This window comes from Camelus dromedarius, chromosome 5 (assembly GCF_036321535.1).
Source record: "Camelus dromedarius isolate mCamDro1 chromosome 5, mCamDro1.pat, whole genome shotgun sequence".
NCBI classification, from domain to species: Eukaryota; Metazoa; Chordata; class Mammalia; order Artiodactyla; family Camelidae; genus Camelus; species Camelus dromedarius.
This window is the reverse complement of record NC_087440.1, coordinates 93,321,917-93,349,214: the sequence shown is the minus strand read 5'-3', so window position 1 is coordinate 93,349,214 and position 27,298 is coordinate 93,321,917. Positions and strand designations below refer to the sequence as shown.

Here is a 27,298-nt window from a genome sequence, read left to right as displayed (position 1 = left end):
TCACGCAGCCACCCACCCATCCATCTGTCCATCATCCATCAGTCCGCCCACCCACATCGTCACAGCTGTTGCATTCACACCACAGTCACCCACAGCTTCTGAACACAACGTGGTCACGTGCTGGGCCAGCTCTGCTCTTTATTGGCCGAAGTCCCTCCAGCCTCCAGGCTCAGCAGCTCACACCTGGAGGGGTGTGTGTGCAGGAGGCACGGACAGGCTGCCCACAGGGTCACTGGGGAGAGGTGGCAGCCTCGCTGGCTGGGTCCTTCCTGTCCCCAGGCCTGGATCCTCGCCCCCCTCAGCCCAGCAGGGCCCCCTCTGGAGGCAGGAGGGGCAGCTGCTGTGCGGGCTGTGCTGTTGAAAGGTGGCCAGGTCCTGGCTGTGGCGGGGGCAGGCTTGGTTGTGGCTGCCAGGGCAGACACCTTCCCACCCTCAGGGCTTCCAGGGACAGGTGCCAACTCTGTGGAGTCCCCTGCCCAGCTGAGTAGAGAGACCCTTGCCTTCCCATTCACGGCCAGACAGCCTGCCTCAATTCAGAGGCCCTGGGGTCCCCTCACCCACCTGTTTAACCCCAGCTTGGCCACCACAGAACAGTAGAAACAATCACATTTCAGTAAAAACGACTCTGCTGCAGCCCAGCTGAGTGGGTGGGGGGCAGAGCTGTGGAGCAAGGGCCCCCGCCTGCCTGGCTCCCGGGGCTGCACGGGGAGAGGTCCACGAGGGCCTGCCCCCAGAAGAATCTGGGAACCAGGTCACTGGAGAGCGGGGTCCAAGCTCAGGGCTGCCCAGGGACGCAGCCACCTGTCCCTGTTCCCCTGCAAGAGGGTGGGTGGGCACCGTGGTGCATGCGGTGTGGGGTCGGGGTCTGACACCGGCGTTTGGAAAGCAGGCCTTGAGGGGCCAGGGGCGTGCAGGGAGTGTAGCAGGGCGCCGGGTGGATGAGGCCCCGGTGCCCGTGGGGGTCCCAGCCACAACACCTCAAAGGCCTCAGGAGGCGGTAGCACTGGCTGGGTAAGGCACGGAGTTTTTGGTTTCCCAGGGCCTGGTCCTAGCCTGGCCCTGGAGGGGCCTCGCTCAGCAGCAGCATGTCCAGTGGCCCCTGCTGTGTGGGTCCACTCACTTGGCTTTGGGCCTGGGCCTGAGGCCTGCAGGGAGGGAGAGGAAAGGGTGTGGTTAGGTGTGGCCTGGCCAGGCTCCTGCTGTCCCCTCATCACCATTGTCCGAGGTCCACTCTGACCTCAGGCCCCTTCTTTGGAGCAGCAAGGCTCACCCAGGAGGAAGGTGCTGGAAGACCCCCAGCAAGCTGGCTCTGGTCCAGCAGTCCAGACAAGGGCTGTTTCATCACCTCTGATGGGCGGGCGGGGCCCATCACTCCCTCTCCCGCGGCTCACTACGCTGTCGCACGCCCCCCCCCCCCCGCCAGTGCCCTCGGTCACCTCCCCTCACGTGGAGCCTCCTGCCTTGCCTTTCTCCAGCTCTGTCCTCAGGGCGCCAGGGCCCCACACCCAAGGATCCTGCCGCCCGCCTGCCCCCTGCACCCTCTGTGCTCTCTGGTCCCGGGGCCCTTGCTGGCTGTCCCCCCAAATGCCCTGTCCCCACAGCCACCCCAGAGTCAGGGATGTCCGGTTTGAGAGGACGACCGCTCGAAAGAGACAGGTCACGAAAACGAGTCAGGAGTCAGGCAGATGTGGACAGTCAGTCAGTCGCAGCAGGGCTCCCGCCCCAGTCCCACTGCGGAGCCGGGAGGAGTGCTCAGGCAGGGCCAAGGGTGCCGGGGCAGGATGGAGGGGGAACAGGGTTGAGCTCAAGGAAGGACCCGAGGGGATGGAGGGGGCAGCTTGATGCCACTCGTCCCATGGCCACAGGACGTCACAGCGGAGGACGGGGGCAGATCACCTGCACTGGAGACATCCGTGATTGAAAAAGAGGGCAGGAGGGAAGTTTGTGGAAGGAAATCACCATTTTGCAGCCGCTGTGCAAACTGGCAGCAGTCACCCCGGGGCATCACCCCCAGGCTGCCTACTCAGCACAGAGGGAAAAACGGTTCCTGTGCAGCGGGGGGCGGGGGTCCGGCAAAACCACCACTGGAACCACTCAGTCAGTGTCAGTGCCGCTGACCACAGGACAAGCAGGCCCCCACGTCCCTCTCACAACGCTCTGGGGAGGACTCCAGTCGAGGGTGTAGGATTCCTGCCCCAAGACAGCCTGGACGTTGTGCCTTCCACGATGTCAGTGTCACGCAAGACAAAAGGGGCTGGATGTGCGGCCCTGGGCACGATCTCGTTTCCAGAACACTGAAGCAACCGCTATGGGACACGTGGCCACCCTTGCCCGGCCGGGGCTGCGGGTGAAGACAGTATGGTGTCCCGGGTGGGGCAGAACAGCCCTGACCTTGGGAGACCCCGGGGACAAACCCAGGGAAGAAGTGTCCGGACCGCTGTAACTCAAATCAGGCCACGAAGGTGGGCGAGGGCAATACAGCAGGTGTTAGCAATTTTCCTAGTTTTTGCAAGTTTTTGCCATTCTGGGGTGAACAGCAGGTGCTGTTCATTATGACCTTGCAAATTTCCTATTGAATTACAGTTTTTTCAAGTAAGAAGCTGGGGAGACAGGAAGGGTGGGATCCCTCCTCCTGCCCTCACCACTGGGGGGATGGGCCCGGCTGGGGGTGAGTGTCAGGGCACAGATCTGGCACTGGGCACTCTGACCTTTCACCAGACAGTGGCCACACGTGGTTGCTGTCCCCAAACCGATGGACCACATGTCCCAAATGCTCCCCACACGCAGGGCGAGCAGCTGGGGCTGCAAGGACAAATCCTGGCCCCTGAGGGGTGTGCTGGTGAGGTTCTAAAGGCGAATGTTGGTGTTTCACACCAGAGCCACGCTCAGGAAACAGCCCAGACCAGGGGGTGAAGGCTGCACCCAGTGTGAGGGTACACCACGGCGAGACATGCCCCGGACCCTCTCCTGCCGTGGCCTCTTCCGGCACCAGCCAGACCTCACCTTGGCGCCCTGTGCCCTAGGCCCCGGGCCCATGGGCTGGAGGTGCGTGGAAGGCAGAGGGCCCCCACTCATGGGTCTGGTGACCGGGCAGGGGTTCCAGGTCCCTGCACTAGTCTGCCTCCACCAGCACAGGCTGGGATGCGGCAAGGATCTAGGCCGTCGATCTGACTGCATCTCTGAGCCTCATCATAGACCCTGACCATCCTGCCTGCTCTCAAGGGACTAGAAGCGCTGCGCATCCAGCGGAAGCGCCTATAGACCCACTCGCTGTCTCCAGGACCTGGCCTCCAGGGAGAGGAGGCCTGCGCACCCCCTGCAGGGGCTGGCAGCCGACTTGTCCCTGGCAGCGGCCCCTGGGATCTTCCTTGTCCCTCACTGCCTCCCTGGGGACATGTGTGGCTGGCACCAGCGCCAGAGGAGGGCTGGGGTGCCCTGTGGACAGATGCAAGGGAAGGGGGGCGCCTTGGGGGCTGGGGTGAGCCAGACAGCTTGGGCACGTGGCTTCCGCCCTCAGAGGCCCTGGAACCCTGCTCCCCGAGGGCTTCCGGGTCAGCCCTGTCCACCCCAGCCGCTCGAGGCCGTCTGCCTGGCGGAAGCTCTGAGGCTGCCCGTTGCCACAGCAGAAGAGACAGCTGCTAAGCGAGGCGTGGCCCCCGCGCTTCCCGGGAGAGGAAGGAAGACAAGGGCCAGGAGCGTCCCACCACCAGCAGCTCAGGAGTGGGAGGGAAGCCAGGTTAGCGCCCAGGAGGGGCCGGGCACGGGGCCCGGCCTCGATGTCACGGTTAGTGCGGAGCGCCGGGCTGCGGACCTACCTTACTGGATCACACACAGCCTTTTTGTTTTACTATCATCAGAGTCAGGGGCAACCTCTGCTTTCAAATAAAAGAGACGCACTCAACAGCTTGTCACTCAGCGAACAACCCTGAACTCGGAGCTGGAGCTGGGGCCACAGGGACCCGGAGCCAAAACGCAGCCCCGCCCCAGGGGCTGTCTTGGCCTCCTGCTGGGGGCCGCGGGGGAGGGGGCAGGAGTTAGTGGGTTAGAGGTGCAGCCACCTCGGCGGTGCCCCCCTCAAGCTGCCCCTCCTGTGGGCCAAGCGCCACTGCCTCCCTCCTGCAGGACGGAGATGCCCTGGGAACCACCCACTCTCGGGGCGGGGCGGCGGGGAGGAGCGGGGGCGGGGCAGCCACTGTGGAGAAAAGCCCAGGCTGCGGGATGGAGGCGCTGCTGCTCCCAGCCCTGCTGACTCGCCCGCCCAGGAGCCCGCCTGGGAGGAGGAGGGGACAGGAGGCCCCAGTTACCTTCCTGGCTCCTGCAGGGCCGCTTCCTCCTTCGCCTGCCTGTCCCCTTCGAGGTCCGGCCCTGGGCCCGGGGGAGGGTGCCAGACCCTGACGAGTCAGTCACTGCGTCCTCAGAGAAGGACCTGTCCAGGGACGTGTCCAGCGCAGAGTCGGGGGCTGCGTTCTCATCCTCGTCCCCATCCCTGTCCCCGCCGGCGCCTGCGGCAGCGAGGCCAGCACTGTGACTGCGGGGGGCTGCGTCCTCCAGGCCCTGGCCTGCGCTGTCGGCCTCTGCCTGGCGGGCACCCTGAGGGGCTGTGGGCTCCTCGCTGTCTTGGCTGGAACCCATAGCTCCGGCAGGCCTGTTGCTGGAGAAGCTGAGGGGCTTCAGGGCCTGGGCGTCTTCCAGCACCACTGGCCAGGCCCCTGCAGTGGGTGGGGGGCCCGGAGGGTCCTCCGTGGCCAGGAAGTCGCTGGCATCCATGTACCAGGAAGAACGCCTCTCCAGGGGCCCAGGACCACCCTTCTCTGACGGGTCTCCGGTGGGCTGGGGGCTGCTGGGGGCTGCATCTGCGAGGTCCCAGCCCTGGGGCTCCCTAGCTGCTACCGCGTCAAGACCAGGCTCAGAGGTGGGGAGACCGGGGCCCCTCACGGGATCACTGGTGGCTGCTGTGAATGGAACGCATGTCAGTGGAGAGCCTTGGTGTCCACAGTCTGCTCAGAGTGGGGCAGCAGGGGACACTGGGCCCCAAGGTGATGACACATGACCCCAGCCCCCAGAGTTCCCAGGAGCAGCCTCCTCGGGAGTGGATGCCCCCCCCAGAGCCTCATGCCGGCCTCTTCCACCTCTTCAGAGCCCCTCTGAGCCCCAGGGCTGTGTGTCAACCAGCCAACTGGCCCAGCTCTCCTGCCTGCCGGGGGGCTGGATGGAAGGCTGTCACAACTGCCGGGGAGACCTTGATTGTAGCACAGACAAGGGAAGTACCGTGTGGGTGAGCTGCCCCAAACCTCAGGGCAGCAGGGGAGATGAGCCAGATCTCCCATGAGGTCAGGGAGGGCTTCCTGGAGGAAGGGAGGTGCCGGGCTGCAGGGCCAGCACAGGGCGGGGATGGCGGTAAGGGAACGTGATGGGGAGGCGGGTGAGGGCCTCACCAGGTGCCTTGCTCCTCGGGGGGCCTGCGGCAGCCGACTTGCTGGGCCCCTCGGCGTCCCCTCGGCCGCGGGCCGTCTTCCGCAGCTGGAAGCCCTTCCGGATGTCAGCCAGCAGGGCGTCGATGACACACACCTCCTCCTGCTTCACGCCTCCCTTCCTGACTGAGGAGCCGAGAGACCCTCAGAGACATGCTCACGGGATCCCCAGAGCCCACCCGGGGGCCCTTGGGAGGGCGCCGCCTTGGAGGAAGGGGTGGGTGGAGTTGCGAGACTTTCAGAGGGAGGAGGGGCCAAAACCCAGACTCGGCGGCCCCACCGTGGCCTGTCCCTGCCCCCAGCCCCAGCCCTGGCCTCACCAGGCTTCCCGTCCTCGCCCCGCAGCCTCCGGGCCTCCTCCTCAGCCGCCAACTGCTGCTTCCTCCTCTCAGCCTTGGCTGCCTGCTCCTTCCGGTCCTTGTTCTCCTGCCAGGCAGACAGGGCCATGACCCCGGCCCCCCATCTCGCAGGAGCCTGGCAGGAGGGGGCAAGGCCGCCCACCCTGCCCAGGCCAGTGGGGCTGCGGGACCAGCACGTGTCTCTCCAGCCCACCTTCAGAGCCCGGATGAAGAGGTCGCGGAAGGTCTTCATAGTGCTGCACGTGTCCTCCAGGGACAGCTGCTGGGCGTCCTCACACAGGTAGCTGGCCAGCTCCAGCCGCTTCTGCTCGATGGCCTGGAACACCTCCTCCAACTCCCGGGAGGCCGTGACGCTGGCCTGGGGGCATGGGGCAGGCACACGGCGATGAAGGCCCACGGAGAGCACCGCCCACAGCCATCAGAGACGTCGGGCTGGAGCCCCAGGGAGGGGCCGGGGTGCTCAGAGCCGCGGGAGGACAGCCCCCGACACAGGCCCTGCAGGCGTGGGCTCTGAGCAGGACCCTGGTCCGAGCACTTCGGCCCTGGGATCCAGGGAGACCCTGCACCTGTGGGAACTGCTGTGGGACCAATAAGAGGGGGCCGCCCTCCTGTGGGGGCCCCTTGCCATGGCTGTCTCGTCCCCCAGCCCACCTGCCCCAGCCCAGCTCACTCTGCTCCCAACACTGGAGGGGGCCCTGCCCTCCAGCGCTTGCCTGCAGCCGCTGCGTGTACTGCTCCTGCACTTCCGGGACAGACGAGGACACCTTCCGTTCCATCTCCAGAAGCTTCTTCAGGTTAGTGCTGGACTCTGAGCGGATGATCTCAAGGTTGATCCTGAAAGGCCCCAGAGGGCCGGTGGGGTCAGGTGACAGCAGACATTCAGCCTTGCTGGGACAGTGGGGCCCCGGACCGCACACCCAAAGGCTCACAGAAGGACATTAGAGCTTTGGGACGGGCTGAGCGGCATGAGGGGGGCGTGCCCACCATAGAAGGTGCAGGGGCTGTCGTGTTAGGACAGTGACCCCAATGGCTCAGTCTGTCCTCCTCGCCCGAGCCCTGCAAGGTTCAGTAGCCCCAGGACCTTCTATGGCGGCATGGAGCCAGGCAGGGCTGTGCTGCGAGTGTGGACCCTGGAGTCAGATGGCTGGGGCTGCCCGCCCAGAGCCGCCCGCTGGGCTATGTGATCCCATGGACGTGGCCCTGGCTTCCCTGGGCCTCAGTCTTCCTGCCTGCACAATGGGGGTGGCATGGCTCTGCTCATGAAGGTTAATCTTGTAAAGAGGCTATGTGAGACCAGCTCCTGGTGGGACTGTGGCTGGGTCTCACCCTGTCCCTTGAGGCCGCAGTTTCCCTCTGTCCCTCATGGGGACAGGGCACGGTGGACACGAGGTCCTGTCCCAAAGCGAAAGTGACTGTCTATCAGGCAGCAGTTCCTGGGGGCCCACGGTTGGGCTGCAGCCATAGGACCCAGCCTAGCCCAGCCACCGCACTGGCTGGGACCAGGGCTCAGGGCAAGCCGTGGGCCGGGCAGGTGGGTGGGTGGGGCAGGAGGCGCCTACCCTGCTGCCTGGGCGGGCAGCTCCAGGTCCTGGGGCAGCTGCAGGAGGTCGGGGTGGCTTTCCTCCACTTCCTGCAACACAGTGTGTCCCTGAGACCCACTAAGGCCACATGCTGCTCCGGGGAATGCCCACGCCCACCCTGCAACCCCCAACCCTCAGCAGCCGAGGTCCACACCCCCTGGAAATCCATCTGGACCTCCACTCTCTTCCCTTGGGCCTGGCTGTGGTTCTGTGACAGTTTCGCCTTTCTTGGGGTCAGAGGAACAGAGACCACTCAGAGCAGGAGGAGGCTGTAGGGAGGGCAGTGGTTCGCAGGGGAGCTGGAATAGGGCTCCCAGGAGGGACTGTGGGCAGGGCAGCGGGGGCGTGGGCACCCTCCCGCAGGCCCTGGGGTCCCTGGCCCGCGGGGTACCTCCAGCACGTGGTGCAGCAGCGTCACACGGCTCTGCTGGGACTTGGTCTCTGTGAGCTTCAGCAGCGTGCTGATCTTGAAGCCATCTGCGTCACCGGTGTGGCTGCCCTGTGGGGGTGGGGAGTGAGTCTCTGGCGGGCTGGGTGGCCGGAGAGCACGGGTGGGCAGGTGCGGCCCACTTACGTAGTTGAGGAAGTTCCCGATTTTCAGGATCAGCTGGCAGAAGACGGGCAGCCGGTGGCTGGTGAGCAGGCCTGTGGGAGGGGGTCCTGTCACTGCCTCCCGCAGGCCTCCCTACCTCCACCCCGGGCTCGTCCCAGGGCGGGACAGGGCCGCGGGGCAGGAGGCAGGGGGCAGGGCAGCAGAGCCCTGGACACAAGCACGCTTGGGGGCTCTAGAAGCAGGCTGCGCCGACATCAGTGCCCTCTGAACCTCACAACCCGGGGACAGATGACCCCGACCCCGTTCTATGGGTGAGAAGGCTGACGGGAACCTTCTGGAACCTAAGGCCGCCCTGGCTCTTGGCTCTGTGGCGAGGATGACAGGGGACACCCCTGCGTGTGTCCTCAGCAGGAATGAGCTGCATCCCGGTGGTCAGGCTGATCCGTGTCCCTGCCCCGTGTGTGTGGCAACTCCCTCCCTCGGGCAGAGAAAGCGGTGTGTGCACGTCTGCGCACGTCTGCGCGCTCAGGCATGAGTGCACATGCTCGGTGTGGGCCTCAGAACTGGGTGATGCTGCACAGTGAGGCGGGGGAAGCGGGCACACAGAGGCGCTCCCAGTGGCTGTCGGGAGCCCTCTAGCTCCCCAGCTTTGGGCCCCACTCACTCTTGCAGGCGGCCAGCAGCAGCTGGGCCTTGGGCCGCACCAAGTCCAGCACGACGGCCGTGCCCTCACACAGCAGCATGCACTCGACCCGAAGCTGGTAGCTGGGGCGGCAAGGCAGGAGCTCAGGAGCCAGCCTCCCCGCAGAGCCCTGGGCCGGCAGGGTCCGCTCCGCGCAGAGCTGGGGGGCCCGCAGCCCGGCCCTGTGCAGCATGCACGTTCCCGGGCCCGGCGCTGGACAGGGCCCGGCAGGATGGTGCCGGGGCCCAGGAAGGACGTTTCCAGCGAGCGCTCAGGGGTCAAGGACGAGGACAGGCGCCCCTCCCTCCTAGGACAGGCGGAGCCTTCTGGGGTCACACAGGAAGGTCCACGCAGGCCTGCAGGAGGCCATGAGCCCCTTCCTCTGGAAAAGCCCGCCGCTGGGGGGCTCGCACCAGTGACATCTGGACCGTCCCTCATGGACCCCTGAGGAGGGGCCTGGGCCCAGCTTCCACCCTTGCTTCTCCCTGCCCTTCCCCCTGGGGGGCGGCGAGCTCACCAGGGGATGCCCAGCAGGAGGAGGTAGAACTGGTCGGCACTGGCTAACTGGGCCTGATCCTCCGTGAAGGAGCGCAGGTTTTCAATCTGCGGGGAGGAGGCCCACACGTGGGGTTCCAGCTTCTGGCCCCCACCCAGTGCCTGCTCACTTCCGGGGCCCTCCCATGCCCCCTAGCAGGGCTGGGCTGTCTCTCGTCCCCACTCACCTCATTCTTCTCGGGAAGGAGTTTGAGAAGCTGCCTGAGGACCTCCACGTCAAACTTGGTGGTGTCTCCAGCCCGGATCATAGCGGTGACCTCCTCATTGGAGCTGGAGGAGTGAAAGGATGGGGGGTGGTGGAGGCAGGATCCTGCCAGCCTGGGATGGCCCTTGGCCCATGACACCTCTACTGGCCGCACCAGGGTTTCCTCCCACACCTGAGGCTGCAGGAGCCAGGGCTGCTGGGGCACAGAGAAGGCATGCTACCTGCCTGGGGTCACACAGTAATAAGGCTAGGGGCTGAATAATGCACTCCTCGTCTCTCAGAGCACCTCGGCCTCCCCTTTCCAGGGTGCTGGCTGCTTGGGACACAGGAGGAATGGCTGAGTAGCATGCAGTGAGCTCCCAGGCAGGGCCCAAGGCCCTGCATCCACAGCAGGGAAGGACTTGGGGCTGGGCGGCAGGGCCAGGTCCTCATCCTCGCCCTGGCTTGGCCATCACCTGTCTGTGGCTTTGGGGAATCCCAGCCACTCTCTGGGTCTCATTTTCCCTAGGAAGTCTGGGCTGGTGGTCTCCAGGGCCCCTAGTGGGGGTTGTCTGTGACTGTTACCCCACTGTCTCTAGCCCCGGGGATCGTATATGCACTTCCTAGGGGCGTCCTGAAGATGGCACTGCCGAGCCCAAGACAAAGCCTGGGGCAGAGACTGGGAGTCCGATGGGGCTTGGTGGGAGGGGCTGGCCCAGGGACACCGGCTGCTCACCATTTAAACTGCTTCAGGAAGATGTTGAGGTTCAGGCTTTTCTTGGAGTCCAGAAAAGTGATCTGGAAAACACCACGGGCACCTGAGTACCTGGAGGGTGGGCATGAAGTGCCTGGTCTGAGCCCGGGGCCCCATCCCTACCTCCCGGGGCTCCTTCCTGGCCGGGGCCGCTGCCTGCTCCTTGGGCTTGGCCGTGGGGAAGGAGAAGAGCCGCTCGATGCTGGAGAAGTCGGGCTCTACCACCTCGGCGTCCGAGCTGCTCAGCGACGCCCACATGGAGCTGCACTCTGCGGGGGAGGGCCGCCAGTCAGCTCACGCCTGCCCCAGGGGTCTGGGAGTCACAGGGCCCCAGCCTCGGAGGCCTGGCAGGGATGCCCTGCCTGGGGCCCAGCCCAGGACAAGCATATAGCCGGCACTTAATAAGTGCCTGACAAAAAAAAAAGCCCTCTAGCTGCTGTCATGCCGTGCACGTATAGGGCACAGGTGCCCGCGTCCAGGTCGGCCTCGGCCTTCTCTGAGTGTCGGCACCCCCCACCAGGGCACCCAGCACCCAGGGGCCTAGGCAGTGCAGGGTCTGCGGCATCAGAGACTCACACAGGGCTGCAGGGGAGTGGGTGGGAGGAGAGGGTCCTTAGAGATGACTCTGACTCATTCCTGCCCTCCTGCCCCCAGACCACCCAGCAGCCGAGCCTAGAGCAGGAGCCCAGGCAGGAGCACACATGCGCTGCAGGCACCACTGCCACTCTCCTGAGCAGGGCCCAGCCCCCTGCCGCAGAGGGAAGCCACCTGGGGCCCCGGGGCCTCACCTCGGGCCACACTGGAAGGCAGCTTCTGCCAGTTCAGCTTCTTCATGCGCACAGTGGGCGGGTTCACCCGCCTGTGGCTGGGGACCCTGGCAGAGCCCAGGCTGTGGTCCACCTGGGCCACAATAATCTCCTCCATGCCAGGGGCCCCAGAGGTGCTGGGCAGGGGTGGGGGCGGGGGTGGGCACCCCATGCCTGGGAGTGGAGGTGGGGGGGGTATGGCCTCACTAGAGACAAGCAATGGGGGGGGTGGGGGTCGGGTGAATGCAGCCCCCAGGCCCGGCAGGGGTGGGGGAGGTGGCGGTGGGGGAGGTGGGGGTGGAGGGGGAGGATGAAGGGAGCCGGAAGTGGAACCAGGGAGGTGGGGCACAGGTGGGAGTGGGGTGGGCTCCTGCTGCTCTGGGGCTGTCGGCTGCGGGGCCATCACGTTGCTTTCGCTCTGGACGTCGGCAGCGGGCAGGCTGACGGGGGCCGCCACCGGCTGCGGGCCCTCCACACCTGCCTTCGGTGCACCAGTGTTTTGGGGGGAGCTGTCCCTGTGACTCTGGCCCAGGTCAACCTGGATGCTCTTGTGGGCCTTGTCCAGGGAACGTGGGCGGGGCCGCGCCTTGAGGGACAGGAGCCGCTCGACCATCTCCTCCAGGGTGCACTCCTGGGCTGGGGTGGGGACATCTGAGGTCAGGGTAGGGGACAGCAAGAGAGGTGTGGTCCCCTCCCTCCCGCAGGAGGCGGTTAGGGGCCAAGGATGGCAGCCTTCCCCAACAGAGAACCCAGTGTCTGCCCACCGGGCTGGGGTCAGGGAGGGGGATGTGGGCCGGGGCTGTGGGCAGGGCACCTCTCCCTTGTCCACTCACTGTCACTGGCCAGAAGCACTGCCCGGTTCACCAGGTTCTCCAGGGCCTCCCAGAGCAGCTGGCTGGAGCGGAGGGTGGGCTCTAGGTGCAGGAGGCCCTGCAGCACGGACAGCAGGTGTGCGGATGCTGGGGAGCAGCTCACCTGGGCGGGGCAGGCGAGGAGGGCATGTCACGGCCGTCCTCTCCCCAGATGGGCCTGTAACCCCCGGCCTCCCTGGGAGCGTCCCCCGTCACCACTCGATGCCCCGTGGGGGCCCTGGTGATGAGCCTTGGTCAGGGGTCCCCAGTGGCTGCACTGGCGACACCTGGGGCCAGGTCACTGTGTGGGGGCTGCCTGTGCATTGAAGCCAGGAGCACCCCTACCAAACTATGACGACCCCAAAGGTCTCCAGATGTTTCCAGATGTCCCTGGGGACACTGGTCCCCAGCTGGGAGCTGCTGGGTTCAGTGATGGACAGGCCTGAGCTGGACCAGAACTCATCCTCCTGGCTTCTCACCAGTCCTGAAGTTCCCTGGGGCCCAGGACAGTGCAGCCACCTCTGGGCAGGCCTGGCCTCTGGAGCCCTGTCCTCCTGGGGCCTGTGGCCCCAGCTCTGCCCCTGGGTAGGCCCAGACTGTACCTCTTTCCAGCCCCCATTGCTTGCTCTCTGCCCCAGGATGTAGCTCTGGACATGACCCAGGCCCCAGGCCCCAGGGCAGGGCGGGCGGCCGTTGCTGGGCCTGAGACCCCTGGAGGGGCCCCAGCCTGGCCCACCTTGTGGAAGAGGGCGGCAAAGACCTCCTGGTGGCTGTTGATGTCTGTGCCTCCGAAGACTCGCAGCAGCTCCTCTTCGTCCTCGGCCTTGGCCTCCCTGAAGGTCTCGAGCTGGATCAGCAGGTCCCCGTCCTCCAGGTCTCTGAGCAGAAGGGGCCCGGCGGGTTGAGCTGACTGTTCCCACCAGCCTCCCCTCCCTGGACGCACACACAGACCACCCTGAGAGCCCAGGGCTGCCACAGCCAGGAGGCAGTGGTCTGTTCAGGCTGGCCTCTCTGGCCAGGGGTGGCGACCTTCCATATTCAAGCCGGGGGTCCTGCCCGTCTGCCCACAGGTCAGCTGGCAGCTCCACGCCCCTCAGGGAGGGACGAAGAGGACATGCTGCAGGTGGCACTGCATGGATGGCAGGCCCTCAGTGCTGGGAGGGCAGCACTGAGACCACACCTGAGGGGGTCCACCGGGCCCCTGTGTGGAGGGCCAGGCTTCTGGCCCGACCGTGGGAGCCTGAGCATTCACTGAGCCCAGGACCTGCCCATCGTCTCAGCCTGGCCAGGGCGCTGTGCCGTCAGTGGCAGGGCGGGCCCCTCAGCACACAGCAGACCTTTGCCTGAGGCCAGCTCAGCACTAGTCACACCAGCTTGGGTTGTCCTACTGGGGCCCCCTCCCGGACCTGCCCCAAGACGACCTCCTCGGGGTGGGGGCCTCACCCTGGAGAGTGGTCCTGATGGGTTCCTGGGTACCCGTGTACATTTGGATTTCAGGCAAACAAGGAAACATACTTAGCATAGGTATGCCTCAGCCAACATCTAGAATACACTTCCGCTAACAAAGTGACCTGCTGCCTGTCAATGGTCCAGCGCAACCGAGGGTCCTGTCCTGTATCTGGTGACCCTAGCTTCTAAGGGCGGCCGCCAAGCCCTGGGACAGGGAAACTGCAGAATGGCCCGTCCAGCAGTGCCGGGGATGGCAGGCTGGGTCCTCATCGGGACCAAGCCCCAGGAGGGGTAGGCCTGCTGGGGCTACTCGCCGAAGCTCCACCCTGCCCATCTGGAGGCGGTGCTTGGGCCCGGGAAAGGTGGGCCTGGCTTTGGGGAGCGGCGAGCGGGTACTCACCGCAGCCGTGTCAGGACGTCCAGCAGCTGCAGCCCTGCAAAGGAACAGGCAGCACTGGTGGGCCTGGGAGGCTGCCCACCCCCCGGGGTCGCTGGCATCTTGCGATGCCTTTGCCTCCGCCCTTGCCCTGGGCTCACTCCCACCACCCAAAGCACCCAGCCCGTGAGGCGGGAGGGGAACCTATTCCCACAGGACATGGGGGGGACACAAGGCTCTGGGCGAAGACTGCACTGGATACACAGCAGTGTCCCTTCAGTGGCCACTGCCACAACCAGCAGGGCTGGAACTGGGTATCAGACAACCTGCCTCCCTCCGCTGCTGGGCAGACTTGTACCCAGAGCCCTCGAGGGCTGACGTCCAGGGGTCCCAAGGCCCCGGGTCCACTGAAGGGAGCAGGTGGGGGCAGGAGGCTTGCCAAGCCCAGGACAGAGCCTTCCTCCGGGGCCCTGGAGTGGGGGACGCGGGGCATCTCCCCGGGAAGGGGCAGAGGTCCGGGCAGGGTTACCAATGAACTCGCTGCGCAGCTGGGTGCGGGCACGGATGTCCTCGGGACCCAGGATGACGGCGTTGATGACGCTGAGCAGGGTGACCACGTAGGGTACGTTGTCACTGTCTGAGAGCTCGCTCATGATGACGCTGAAGCGGTATTGCTGGCTGCACACCGTCTGCAGGGCAGGCAGGGGTCAGTGTGCCCCCAGGCCCCCCCAGGCCCCAGCCCCCACTGCTCACCTTGTAATGGTCCAGGGCGTCCAGGGTCAAGGCGTGGCCCTCAGGCGAGTAGATGCACAGGGCGGCCAGCAGCTCAAACACCTGCTTCTTGACCATTACGTTGGACGTGTCCAGAGCTATCAAGGACCGGAGGAGTCTCAGCGGCGCCCACCGGCCCCAGGCTGGGGCTCCCCCTCCTCCCAGGCCTGCCCGTCCCTGGCCTGTGCCCGCCTCCCGGCCTGGACGCCTACATTTGAGTTGGGAAGCGCCCAGCTGGCAGAGGCTGGAGGCCTCCCATCCACATCAGGTGCCGACCTCTCCTGATGTGCTGACCTGCCTCTGGGACCACAGGGAGGGGTTGGAGGCACCTGCAGCCCCAGTTACCCGGGATCTACTCTGGCTGGCCCTCAGTTCTGAGAGGGGTCCCTGCTGGCTCTGGGCCCCAGGCCCACGCTGGCACACCTCCCAGGGCCGAGCCTGTGTTCTCTCCAAACTTAGCACTGACTGGTGCCTCTGCGTCCCCATGTACCCCTGCCCCCCACCTCATTCCTGGAGCTGAGAAAGTTTTGGGGGTGTCTCTTGGCTGGCCCCGCTGAGACTAAGTCACAAAGGACTCCACAGACAGAAACAGCTGGGCCTGGGCGGGGTGGAACAGGAATGAGGTGGGAGGCTCACCCACAGGTGCTGCCCCCCCCGTCACCTCCCCCCAACCCCGGAGCCCCAGGCATCAGTGGGAGCAGCACAGCCTGGTGGGCAAGGGGCACACTGTGACCGCTGTCCCCCAAGGGCAACCTAGGGCCTCTCCCAAGGGCTGAGGACTGAGTCTGGGTGCAAGGTGGGGAGACTTCTTAGAAGAGGTGTCAGCCAACTGGAACTTCAAGGCTGAGCAAGCCTTTGCAGGTACATGAAGGCACAGCAGTCTGAGCAGGAGGGGAGGCCAGAGGGCTGCAGCTCGGGATGAAGTCCCCAGGTGGCCAGAGCAGGGACGGGGGGGGGGTGGAGGTGGATCATGACCCCATCAGCAGGGGCCGGCCAGACTAGAAAGGCTGAGGCCCAGCTAACCCCGAGGAGCTTGGAGCCAGGTGAGTAAAAGCGAGGCCACCTGGATTTTTGACCTAGTGCCTCCAGTTGCCACAGTGTGGACGGGGGCCTGGAGGCCAGAGACTGGGGAGGGGGCAGGGCCTGAACTAGCACAGGGCTGGATGGAAAAGCAGGGCAAAATCACAGAACAGAGGAGTCAACTAGAGGCAGCTAGCAGGAATATCATGGAGTCTCCAACTTGGGGAGACGGGAAACCGGTGCCTCCTGCAGGAAGCCCTCCCTGCTTGCTGGGGTCAAGCTCTCTCCTGTGCCTCAGCCCTCACACTGCCTTGCATGGCCTGGAGCCTCACACTGGGTGGCTCAGGCCCATCCGTGCAGCCGGCCTCCACGGGCCACGGCTCACCCTGGGAGAGCTGGCGCACGTAGGCCTGGTTGCTGAGGATGTACCGGATGCCCTCCTGCGAGTTCATGACGGCACGCACGCAGCTGATGCAGGTGAGCTGCAGCAGGGCGTCGGCGATGCGGGCCACACCGCGGCCCGACAGGCGCGCCAGGGCCTCAAGCAGAAGGTCCAGGCCGCTCTGCTCCAGGAACTGCACCATCCAGCCGCCGTCACTGCTCTCTAGGCGCTTGCGCAGGCCCGAGTAGTTGACCACAGAGGGCATCTGCAGGAGCCGGATGCACAGCTCGGGGTCGGCGTTCTCCAGGTTGGCCTCCGTGGGGTCCGAGTCCTGCGGCCCCAGCCTCTCCTTCAGTGCCGCCCACTTGCGCTGGGCGCCCTCCTTCACCGACATCTTGCCGAACTGCAGGGCCAGAGGGAGACAGGGTATCAGCCTGGAGCCCGGCCCCGGGCCTGGACAGGTTCCATGGGCTCAGCCTGGGCAGGTGAGTGGAGGAAGCGTCCTCTGTGCCAAAACTCCACCTGCCAATCAGGGACTCCCCGTGCTTCCTGCTGAGACCCAACCTGCAGGGGACACACTGTGCTGCTTACCCCTCGCCCCACCAGGGCAGCCACTACCCACAAGCACCTCCTGTGCCAGGTGCTTCTGACACCCATCCCTGTCTCAATCGTCATAGCAACCGAGGAGGCAGCAGCACCATCCTCGCTGGGGGCACTAGGACCCCGAGGAGGCTGCACCAGCAGGAACACCACTAACCCAGCGGTGACACGCAGCAAAAACAGTGCCTCTGGGGCTCCCTTACCTGGCCCCAGGGTGCTTCCCTTGCCCAGTGGACAGGATTAGATTGGGTCAGTAGGGTGGGCGGGGACAATGCCAGACCCTGGGCACTTCCAGGCCGCCCACAGCATAAGGAATGTGCCTGGGGAGGGCGGCTGACTCTACGGTCATGTTCAACACCCACTGGATTCTGGGCAAGATCAGGGCGCTGTGGAGAGCGGGCCTGTCAGGGCCCAGGTTTTATGGCTTCAGTTTGTCCATCTGTATGCAATGGAGAGCCAACGTCCCCCCTAGGCCCACTGGCTCTTGGAGATTTACCTGGATTCAGCTGCAACCAGTGTGATCGCAGCCCAGAGGACACCCCGTAGAGGGTAGGGGGTGGCCTGGCCCGGACGTCCCCCCACACGCGTCTCTCCGACAACAGAATAGCACGACAGGCCTCCGTGTCATCACCACACCCACCAAGCCCCCTCCCTGGGGCCCCGAGCCATGACGCTGTCCTTAACCACAGCCCCTGGGACTGGCCCCAAGGGTCAGGGGCAGCCCAGGCTCTTCTACGACCATGTATGGCTCGGGTCTTATATTTAGCGTGTGAGAACGGCAGCAGGAGGCCGGGGGGCAAGGCACAGCAATACCACTGCGCCTCATGCCCAGGGGCTGGTGCCGGCACTGCCTACCCTGGCCCGTGGCCTCCCACCCCCACGCAGGCAGGCACGTACACCCGACTTAACAGGAGGGGAAAGGGAGGAGGCACCCAGGAAGGCCAGGTCACACGCCCAAGGCCCCACAGATGGAAACGGCAGAGCAGAGGCTGGACTTCGGAAGGTGGCCAGGAGCCCGTGAGAGGCTGGATGTCCAGCACAGCGTTACTCTAAGGGCTGCTGAGTTAGAAGGGAGACCCCAGGGGCTACCTGAGGTCACACGGGAGACAGGCTGAGTGGAGCCAAAGGATCCCCAGCACTCGCTGTTGTCGCCTCTGGAGGTCCCACTCCCTGTCTGCCCGGGGGACAGTCTTGAGTGTCTGCCCTCGAGGTTCTGGAGCCCACCCCAAGCCTGCCAGGGGCAGAGAGCAGCCCCTCTTGTGAGCAGTGGGTCTCAGCCAGGAGTTCAGCATCACCGCCCTTCCCCGGCAGGCCCTCACCCTCCCAACTGTCCAGCTGCCCCGAGGGACCCATGGGGTCCTCCCGGGACGCAGCCTGGCTGCGGCGGGAGACGGCTGAGCTGGGCACACTGGCCCTCGCCCACAGACCTGGCCGAGATGCTTGTTCTGTCCGACCCTGTTTCCTCACCTGCACCAGCCTCAGGCTGCTGGAAGCACCCTGTGAGGCAGGTGACGGGATGTCGGGGTGGGGCATCAGCCATCCCCTATGGGTCCCTGAGGCCTGGGTCCTGGGCTGGGCCTGGTTGGGTGGGAAACTTGGAGCCCTCCCCATGACTCTGAGGCTTAACCCACCCTCCCAGGCCCACCGCCTTGGACCCCCATGCACTCACCCAGATGCGCAGGACTTTTCTGCCGCCTCTGCCCACCCATTCTGGGCCCTGCCTCGGGCTGCCCCTCACGCTCTCCTGGCTGCTCATCACTGCTGACGACTGAACTGCCCAGCTGCCAGCCGTGGCCCTGGTCCCTCCCAGGCAGCCTCTCGGTGGCGGGGGACGGGGTCACTCCCACCAGCACCATGAACAGCACAGCAGACGGACCTCCACACACACTGCCACCCGCCTGAGGTGCTGCTGCTGAAGGAGGACCCAGAACGGACCCTCCCTTCCCCGCCTCCACTGGCCTGAGTCCCTGCCTCCTTGGCATAGGCTGAGTGGACAGAGCACAAAGCCTCCCAGGCCAGGCCTCTGGCCTCCCAAGTGTCCTCTCCAGCCAAGAGCCCCAGGGATCCCTGGTTGCAGAAAAACAACTCAGAGACAGCCAGTGTCGCCAGAGCCACCCCTCCTGGAACTTCCCAGTCCCCCTGTACATCTCCCGTTCCTGGGGCCATGGGCTCACTCCCCTGAAAGACCCCACATATGGGGGCCCCCTGGTCTGTGGGGTGGGAGCACAGCAGGTGACCGGCCACCTGTCCAGTGTGCCTCCTGTGCGCCATCCCTGTGTCCTACAGCTCAGCCGCACGAGCTGGCCCTGCCTCACAGTCACTGTGTGCGCAGGGCCTCCGGTGAGGAGAGGGGGCCTGGCTAGGGGCCTGGCAGCTGAGGTGGGGGCAGGTCTTCTCCCTCTGTGATGCCCCCCAGGCTGCCCACCCTCATCCAGAGCCCAAATGGCCAGGCCTTCGGCTGAGGATGTCTTCCTAGAAACGTTCCAACGCTCTTCAGGATGAAGCCTGGATATGTAAACGGATAATGGCCAGACCATATATAAACACAGAACCCTGACCCTCAGCCGCAGCTGCCAGCCCGGGAGCCCAACCCATCATCCACAGGAACCAGCCCAGGAAGCCGCCTGCTCCCCACACGGCAGACCTGCAGGAAGTGAGACCTCTATCTCCAGCGACAGCCCAGGAAGCCAAACAACCTGTAACGGCCCCCCCGTGGCCAGCAGGGGTGTGACCAATAACCGACAGCGTCCATCATTTTGTCCCTGCGTCCGACTTAGGACCAAGCTGAGAAAGCCAGACACGCCCCCAGCCATCACTGCGGCACCTGAGTCTCGTGGGGGTCTGGCTTCCCCAGCCCACCGCCCGCATCAGGCACCCCTAAGTTCCCCTTTCTATGAAGCTTTCCATACACAGAAAATACTTGACACACCAACTATGTATCACATACCACGCACGCAGACGTGGATGTGTGTGTAACGTTCTAAGGCCTCAGTAACAACGTGCATGCACGCAATAGAAGCACAGGGCAATCCCACTTGGTGCCAGCCTGCCAGCCTGGAGTCCCTGCCGGGCCAGGTGGTGGTGCCAACCCCCTGGCTGCAGCAGCTCAGAACAAACCAGCAGCCTTTGCCTGTTCCCGCCTGGGTGGCAGTTGAGCACTTCTGCAAGGAGCACAGGACGGACTCGTTTACTGCTCTCAGGCGCCCGTGTGGAGACAGCACCTGGAACCCTGCATGGGAGGCAGCGTGCTGGAAGGCGGCAGCCTCCTTCCTGAGCCTCCTGGGCTGTGTGACCAGGCAAGTTACTCTGCCCCCTCTGTTCTCCATCTGCTAGTGACAGCATGTGTCTCAAGAGGGGTGCAGCAGGGTTCCCTGTGCAGGAACTGGACCCCGAGGGCACTGCACGAGCACGTAAGACTCGCGTGGCTATTGTAATACTCATCCAAGGAAGCCTGGCTCTCTGCCCTCCGGCCCTGCTCAACCTGGCCCGGCCCAAGGCCCGCAGCCCGGCCTTGAGAGCTAGATGGGGCGAGGCCACAGGGAACCTTCCCTGGGCTAGGTCTCACCAGGTCTCCCCGTGTCCATCCTGCCCTGGGCGGGGCCTCCCGTGGGGCGTAGCCTCCTGCAGGCGGGGCCACAAGCTCAGGAATGCGTTCCGTGTTCCCAGAGCTCCCCCAGATGAAGGGCGTGGCCAGCCTGCCCTGGGCGGGGCCCTCATGGGGCGGGGCCTATGCAGGGATTTGGAATTGCTGAGCTTGCGTGCAGCCAGCAGCGGACTTCACAAAAGGAGACCCTTCTGGGGCCCCCAGGGCCCAAGAACCTGCTGCTCAGGCCACACCTGTCCATCGGGCTACTGAAGGGTCAGATGCTTCAGCGCCCTCCAAACAGACCGCCCCCGCCCCCCTCTTTCCCCTGCACCAGAAGAACCATAGAGGCAGGAGCCTCCTGCAGAGGGAGACCCGGGACCCTGACATTGGTGGGACGTTGCCCACTGATCTCTGGGTTCACCTGTTTTCGGCCATTAACATGCAGTTTCCATGGGGCCGGGGTCATGCCTTACCCTTGGTTCTGGGAGGTAGGGTCTCCCTCAGAGCCTTCCTTGGGTCAGGCCACTGACCTGGGTATCCTGCTTGTGGGCACTCACCCAGCTCACACAGAGGCCGCCTCCTTGGACATCTGTCTGGCTTTCCTCCTGCTCCTGGGGCCAGCCTGGCACGGTGATGCCCGCATCTCCACCTGGGCGCCCACATGCCTGGGCAGCTGTGTGACTCATGGGAAGCCACCGCCCCTGCCTGGCAGTAGACAAACTGTGTGTGTGTGTCAGGGACAGGGTCAAAGGGGTCCCCCAAACCTCAGAGACCAGCTGTGCATATGGAGAAACTGAGCCAAAAGGGGGAAGCCTGTCCAGGCAGGCACCGAACACCAAGCTGTGTCCTGGGCACAGGCTGCTGGGAGGCCCTGCACGGGTCCATCCATCGGGCTTCGAGCTGCATGGCAGGGTGGGGAAGCCCAGATTCGGGACCAGAGCTTAGCGCCTTGTGGAGGTGGGTAATGGCTTCCGTTCCTGGATCCCTGCAAGGGCAGGCGGAGGGGCTCTGGGGATGGGGCGGGGGCCAGGCCTAAGGAAGGCACTTGAGATGGGGGGCCGGCTGTCCGAGGCTGGGGAGGCAGCTTCAGGGCGGCTCTGCCAGCATCGGTACACGGGCTGGGGTGCTTCTGGGCCCAGAGCCAGCGAGGGCGGGGGCGGGGTGCACAGAGTGAGCTTGTCTTCCCCCGGGGTGGGCGGCAGAATGGCAGGAGCGGGGTTCCGGAACTCGGAGGCAGGGGCTGCCACACTGTATTTTTAGCTCCTACAAGAACCCAAATTTTTCCACTGCTTGGCAACCCTTGGATTACATTCCTGGCAGCTCCCTGGAGCTCAGGGGCAGCCCAGGCCCTGCCACGTGGGAGGGGGAGCTGAGGCTGTCCTGCTGGGAGCCCCCTATTGCTTTACCCGAATCTCCTTTTGAGCCTCCAGCGTGTGTGTCATCTTCCCTATGAGGCCACGAGCCCTCAGGGGACCTCGACTGACCTGTGTGGGTCACCTGCTGTGGGCTCATCCCAGGCAGGGGTCCTGCGCACAGTGGGCCTCAGGGAAGGAACAACTGAGTGTCCACCCATTGCCTGCCTGTCCCCCTGACGCCAGAAGCAGAATGCACAGGACCTTGGGTGGGCAGTGTCCTCACTGCTCCCTGGCCCGTCTCGTATCCAAGGAGCTCCACCTGCAGTCTCCAGGATGGGGTGCAAGGTCCCTGACTCCCAAGCCCTGCATGTGAGGAGGTGGGCTGGCTGCCGCGGCGTCCAGCAGGAGGACAGAAAGGGCCCGCTGGGATGCTAGGCGCGCCGTGTGGGATTTCAACCACATGAAGTGTGACATGTCACGCGGGACACTCACTGGACCTTAAAAGAAGCTGCATCCAGCGCAAACGTGGTCCTTCTCACAGTTAGAGCGAGCGAAATGGCAGAAGGGGACCAGAAGCATCTCACAGAGGGAGCTGGCCTCAGAGCAGGCCCGCCCTCAGCTCCGGTCTTGGGTGGGTCTCCTCCAGGCCGGGGTCCCGGGCTGGTCAGCACTGAGAGCTGGGGGACACCAGTGGTCAGGGGAGCCAGGCCAGGGCTCAGTCCACTCTGCCCCAGAATCTGGGGACAGGTCAGAGTGATGACAGACATGGCATTACCTGGCCCGCTGGCACCCTCCCTGGACCCAACCCTCCCGGGTTAGGAGTAGAAGCCGGTGGAAGCCACAGAGAGGTCGGCCCTGGTGCAGGGGTCGGGGGGGTGGGAGGACTGATTCGGAGAAGGCTGGCGGTGCTGCCCCTGCCCCGGGCTCACTGGGAAGAGGATCTGCGCAGTGCAGCCCTGAGCCGGGCACTGTGTGTGTCTGGGTTTTGGGAATGGGCTGGGGGAGACCTGGGACTGGCTGACTCCAGTGCGGGGAGAGGGCAGGAAGGGCAGAGGCACCCCCAGAAGGAAGCTGGACTTCCACTCCCACCTGCGCTCTCAGGGACCGATCCGTCTTCGCCTCCCACTGTCACCCTATCCCTGGGGCTCGGCCTCCCGGCTGCATGAAGACCAAGGCTAATGGTGAGCTCCCGGAGGGACTGGCCACCTCTGACACCGTCAGGGTTCTGGTCCGGATCCTGGGGGGCCGAGGCCGGGGGGGACCGCCTGCCTCTCCCAGCAGAGGGAGCGGCACATGGGCTGAAGACAACAGTGGCCACCGCCACCTTCCGTGGCTGAGTCGGTTCTGACAACGAACACTGGAGGGGAGTGATGTGTACAGACCTGGGGGGGGGGGGGAGGCACGGTAAGGAACCTGTGGCCCCGCAGGTGACAAGGTGGTGTTAGGCCACCGTTTCTACCCGGAGGACTCCACTGGGCTGCGTGCAGGCCCCCAGCCCGCCACCAGAGTCCCCTCTGCCTGGGTTCTCTCCACGGAGACCAGATGAAGCTCTGAGATGCCTCCTCTCAGAGGCCCCAAGTCCCTCCCCTGCCCCCGTGCTGCCCTCAGGAAAAGGCCTCTCCCAGAGGAGAGGACCCCTGGTGTCCAGGGAAGGGAAGGCATAGGCCGGGCTTCAGGCCCTGATCGCCCTGGCTTGTTCCGGGTATTGGGGTGGGACGTGAAGGCTGCCCACTACCGGCCCCCCTCCCCCTTGTCCCAGCTCCAGGCTGCCTGCCCAGAGTAGGGAGGACAAAGCTGCAGATTGAAGCTGGGGGAGGGGCCCCAGCCACACAACCCGGCACTGCCAGGGGCTGCGGCCAGGTCCCAGGGCAGGGTTCCAGTGGGGACCAGGCTCTGCCGCTGACCGGCCATGTCCCTTGGACAACCCACGGGATGTCCTGGGCCCTGGTTCCTGTCCTCACGCTGGGATGAGCAGTCAGCACCACCCCCAGCCCGCCCCTTGGTCTGCCAACAGACTGACAGATGCTGCCTGTAAAGCAGGCCCCTGATTGTTGGAAAGTGCAGCGTCCAACCATCCAGCAGTCCGCTCCCCCCGACATCTCCTTGGCCATGCGGCCGGGCTGCTGGGCCCGACACCAAGCTGGGAGGGAGCATGATCCTCCCCAGTCCCTGCTCAGCATCCCTGGGCCACCTGCTGGCGCCAGGAGCCCAGCCCTACCAGGTGAGTGAGGCCTAGAGCATCGGGCACAAGATGCTGGGTGCCATTCTGGCCAGGTACGGAGGGGCCAGGTCCACGCTGGGCTGGGCTTTCTCATCTGCACGACGGCCAGAAGTTCTCCCAGAACCTCGGGTTGGCTGAGCCAGTACCACCTGCACAGGTGCCCGGCCAGCCTGGCCAGCAAGGCCCCTCCCAGGCCGCCCCCTCCTGCCGTCAAAGGTGACCCCCCAGGTACCGCCTCTGGGTCTTTGTCTTGGCTGCTCCTCCCATCACCGGCCACCTCCCACAGGCAGCCCCTCCCTGCACTGCCTCCCACTTGAGGGCCTGGCTCAACCCTAGGGGGACAGCCTGGAAGGACCAGGCGGGGGCCATGGGTGTCCCCAAGGAGGGCAGCATCCAACCTGGGCACTCGGGGCTGCTGTTCTGCCGGTCACGTCTGTGCAGGTGGGGCGGCCGAGCCAGGCGGCGGGGGTGGGGGAATGGAGAGCACCCCCTCCCCACCCTGGGGCCGGGTGAAGAGATGTCTGCTTCCTGGCTGCTGTGCGCAGGCGGCAGTGCCAAGCTGTACTTGGAGCAGAAACGGGGACACGGGCATGGGGACATGGGTGGTGGGCGAGGCAGGCTGCACGCTGAGGCCACATCCCAGGGCCCCAGAGCACCCAGGACCAGGCAGGACAGAGAGATCGAGGCCCTCTCACATGGCAGGGCAGGATCCAGGCTGGCATCTACCAGCAGCTGGCAAGGATCCCAGGTCGAGCTGAGGCATGCAGAAACCCCTGCCCCACCAGCTGGGCCAGCTGGACTCTGTGTGTGCGGAGGGGAAGGGACCAGCACTGCTGGGGCATGGAGAGGGGCTGGGGCTGGCTCTGCCCACAGTGGTAGAGCGGGTGCTCGAAGGCCAGGAGGGGAAACCACCACCCCACGCTGTGTGCAGGCGGAGTGGGATGTCTGGCCCTCTCCTCCTCCCTGACCCACGTGCCTGGATTAACCACAGGGTTAGCCTCTGAGGTCAGGCCTCAGTGGCACCATCTGCAAAGTGGGAAAAGCAGAGCGGGCCTCCACCTCCCCAAGCCTGTTTCTGGCCGGACTCCCACCCACAGAGGGCTTCGCTCCATGGCCCGGGTCAGCCCGGCCTCCCAGCTGCGCGGGCAGTGCACACCTTCCCTGTGGGGCTGGCCCGGGCACAGCCTCGCGGGAGTGGATGGTCCTGCGGTCTGCCCTCCCACCCTCCCTGTCCCTCCTTTTCCACTGGGGCCCAGCTTACAGGAGGCAGGTGCTGGAGGCACTCAGGTGCAGCTGGGAAATTTGTAGGGGCGGGAGGGGCAGGCAGAGCAGGAGGGCAGCCTTGGCCCTTGCCCTGGGCCATTCTGTCCTCGACAGCTCTGGGAGAGGGGCCTTTCCATCAGTTACCCACCCGCAACGGCCCCCTCTGCCAGGAAGACCCACTGCCTCAATGGACCAGCAGCTCCGGGGCGCAGCTGCCTGTCTGCACAGCCTGCTCTGCTCTGGGCTCACACCGGTGGGCGCCCGAGGTGGGCCGGCACCGTCCCCACCGCTGCTGGCTGTGCGGGGGTGCTGCTGGGCGGGACCTGGTTCTCTGAACGCCCAGAGTGACGGTGCCCACGGGCGTCTGCTCCTGTGGGAACTACGTGGTGACTGGGAGAGGGGGGTGCTCACCTGGAGCCGGCCAGTTCTCCCCCGACCCTGGGGAAGCGCTGTCTGCCCAGCGCGGTGTACACCACACCGGCCCACCGCAGCAGTGGGGGGCACGAAAGCCAGCCCACACAGTAGGAGCTTTATAAACGCAGGCACCAATTCTGTCAGCCAATCACCCCGTGTCTATTTCCTCTTCCACGGAACAGAGATTATGGGGCACCACCCTCACAGGGGGCAGGGGGCAGGAGGCTCAGAGACGATGGCAGGCTAGTCCATTCACTCCTCTCCATTTATTCAGCCCACAGGCTTTCAGACTGCAGGGGAGCTTTGCCTCTGAGCACCCCCAAAAGCCAGGGGCTTGAGCTCACCTCACAGGGCCAGGGCCAGGGCCAGAACCAGGCCAGCTGTGCCCAGGGCGGTGCCCCTGTCTTTGCCCAGTTATCATCCATCCGCGCCACGCCTTCACAAAGCAGCTAACTTTCCCAACCTGGAAAACAACTGCACTTTAATGAAAGGCGAACGGAGTCTATTTAAGGTAGGACTCCCAGGTCCCGCAGGCGAGGTGTGTGCGCGCAGCTCCGACATCCTGTCGACACCTCCACAAAGCGGGGGACCCACACTTGATGGTTAACTCTTTGCTGGGAAGGAGCGAACCCTCGACAGACAGGCAGCCCCACCTGGTCACCTCGCTCCGCCCCCCCTGCAGCACCCCCGCTGCCTGCCTGCTCACCCTGCTGACCCGTCACTCCTGGAGCTGGGGGCCCCTGGGGAAGGGCTGGCAGGGGGGCGGCCCACCGCTGAGCCAGCCTGGCCCTTTCAGCAGAAAGCTGGTGCTGACCTGTGAGAGGCGGGAGCAGCGTGAGGCCTCAGACACCAGACCTGAGCCCAGATGTCGACAGGTGCTACACTAGGGCTGCTCCGTGCACAGCCCGAAGGCCTGCTGCCCTGAATGGCACCGTGACGGGGTTGGGGGCCTTCCCTCTGGGTCCCTGATGGAGCCACTGTCCCCACCCTGCAGAGAGCAGATGGGGAAACTGAGGTCCAGAGAAGGCAAGTGTCCTGGCCAGATCCCACTGCCCAGAGGGAGAAGAGGGCGGGGCTGGTGGGGAGAGGACTTCCCAACTCCAGCTCCTGCGTGGGTGTGCCTGACCTCTGGCCTTGTTCCTGGTTCCTGGCTGGGGCAGGGTCATGGCCATCTTAGACACTCACTCCTGGTGAATTTGGCTGGGATAGGGCACTATTGCTGTGGTCGCAACTCAGACTGGCCACCATGCAGCCTGGGGCCCTGGGTCCCACAGCCTCAGGAGGCCAGGCAGAGGGTCTACCCAGCTGGGGCGACTTCCCTCCTGGGGTTATGGTTACTCCCCGAATTCCTCCCCAGGAAAGGAGCCCAGGGGTGAGACCACAGGGCCAGCCTACCAGCCCCACCCGGGGAAAGCGAGAGCAGTGATGGGGGCTCGCTCCCCCAAGGCCTGCCTGTGGGTGTGCCAGGACCCTGCGTGCGCCCACCTGCATTCACGCAGCTACAGACCCAGCAGCCCCGTCGCAGTGCCTTGGGTGCCACCAGGGCGGCGGACCCAAAGTTGAAGTTTATTTTCCCAACTGTGGCTGATTCATGGTCAGGCTGTGGCAGCCACGAGGCGGGGAAATTCTGCCGGCACCGGGCAGGGCGGAGGCCCGGCCGACCTTCGGCCCACCGCCTGCGGGCAGTGCGCGCTCGGGCAGTCTCCGCGCCGGGGCGGCAGTCCGGGGTGGGGCGCGAGCTGGCGGGGCCGGGGCGCCATGGGGGTCCCCGCCCAGGAGCCGGGATCCCGCAGCCCTGCGTCGCGAGGCTGCTCGCCGCCACCCGGGGCGCACACGCCGCTGCCCCAACCCCACTCCCCAGCCCCACGCATCGCCATCACCCGGACTCAGTTTCCCTGCGGCTCCTGCTAGGCCCAGAGGGCGCGGACTTACCGGGAGGAGAAGGCGCCTGAGGGCGGGGGTGCAGCCAGCTCTCTATCCGGGTTGGGTAAGGGCTGCCGACAGCAGGCCCACCGCAGGGCTCCGCAGGGCTCGGGCTCGGGCTCCGGCTCGGGCTCTGGCTCTCC

The 27,298-nt window shown here is 65.4% G+C and overlaps 1 protein-coding gene across 5 annotated transcripts; it reads right to left on the bottom strand.

Moving 5' to 3' along the window:
- Positions 1-113: 113 nt before the first annotated feature.
- INF2 (inverted formin 2) lies at positions 114-27,298 on the bottom strand. Of its 5 annotated transcripts, none has more exons than XM_064486323.1 (24): positions 27,165-27,298; positions 26,047-26,220; positions 15,797-16,196; positions 14,374-14,489; positions 14,150-14,309; positions 13,645-13,678; positions 12,532-12,673; positions 11,778-11,919; positions 10,927-11,580; positions 10,262-10,407; positions 10,121-10,182; positions 9,368-9,470; positions 9,163-9,248; positions 8,628-8,728; positions 7,985-8,055; positions 7,802-7,909; positions 7,390-7,460; positions 6,544-6,664; positions 6,024-6,188; positions 5,792-5,897; positions 5,436-5,597; positions 4,305-4,952; positions 3,816-3,872; positions 114-1,145 (listed from the first exon to the last, which is right to left on the bottom strand). In XM_064486323.1, exons 3-23 carry the CDS (start codon positions 16,185-16,187, stop codon positions 3,817-3,819), a joined length of 3,645 nt encoding a protein of 1,214 aa, XP_064342393.1. In that variant the 5' UTR covers positions 16,188-16,196; positions 26,047-26,220; positions 27,165-27,298; the 3' UTR covers positions 114-1,145; position 3,816. The 5 variants fall into 5 exon arrangements, with proteins under 5 accessions (XP_064342393.1, XP_064342390.1, XP_064342392.1 ...); XM_064486320.1 differs by lacking the exons at positions 26,047-26,220; positions 27,165-27,298 and adding exons at positions 20,537-20,684; positions 21,827-22,121; XM_064486322.1 differs by lacking the exon at positions 26,047-26,220.

Bases quoted from the DNA above. Each gene is read 5' to 3' on its own strand.
- INF2 (XM_064486320.1), bottom strand. From the start codon at position 22,101: ATGTCTGTCATCACTCTGACCTGTCCCCAGATTCTGGGGCAGAGTGGA. The intron at 8,056-8,627 runs GTGAGTGGGGCC...CCCCTCCCACAG, and splicing joins GCTGCTGGCCGCCTGCAAGA to GCCTGCTCACCAGCCACCGG. The intron at 6,665-7,389 runs GTAGGCGCCTCC...GGGGCCTTTCAG, and splicing joins CTGCCCGCCCAGGCAGCAGG to GATCAACCTTGAGATCATCC.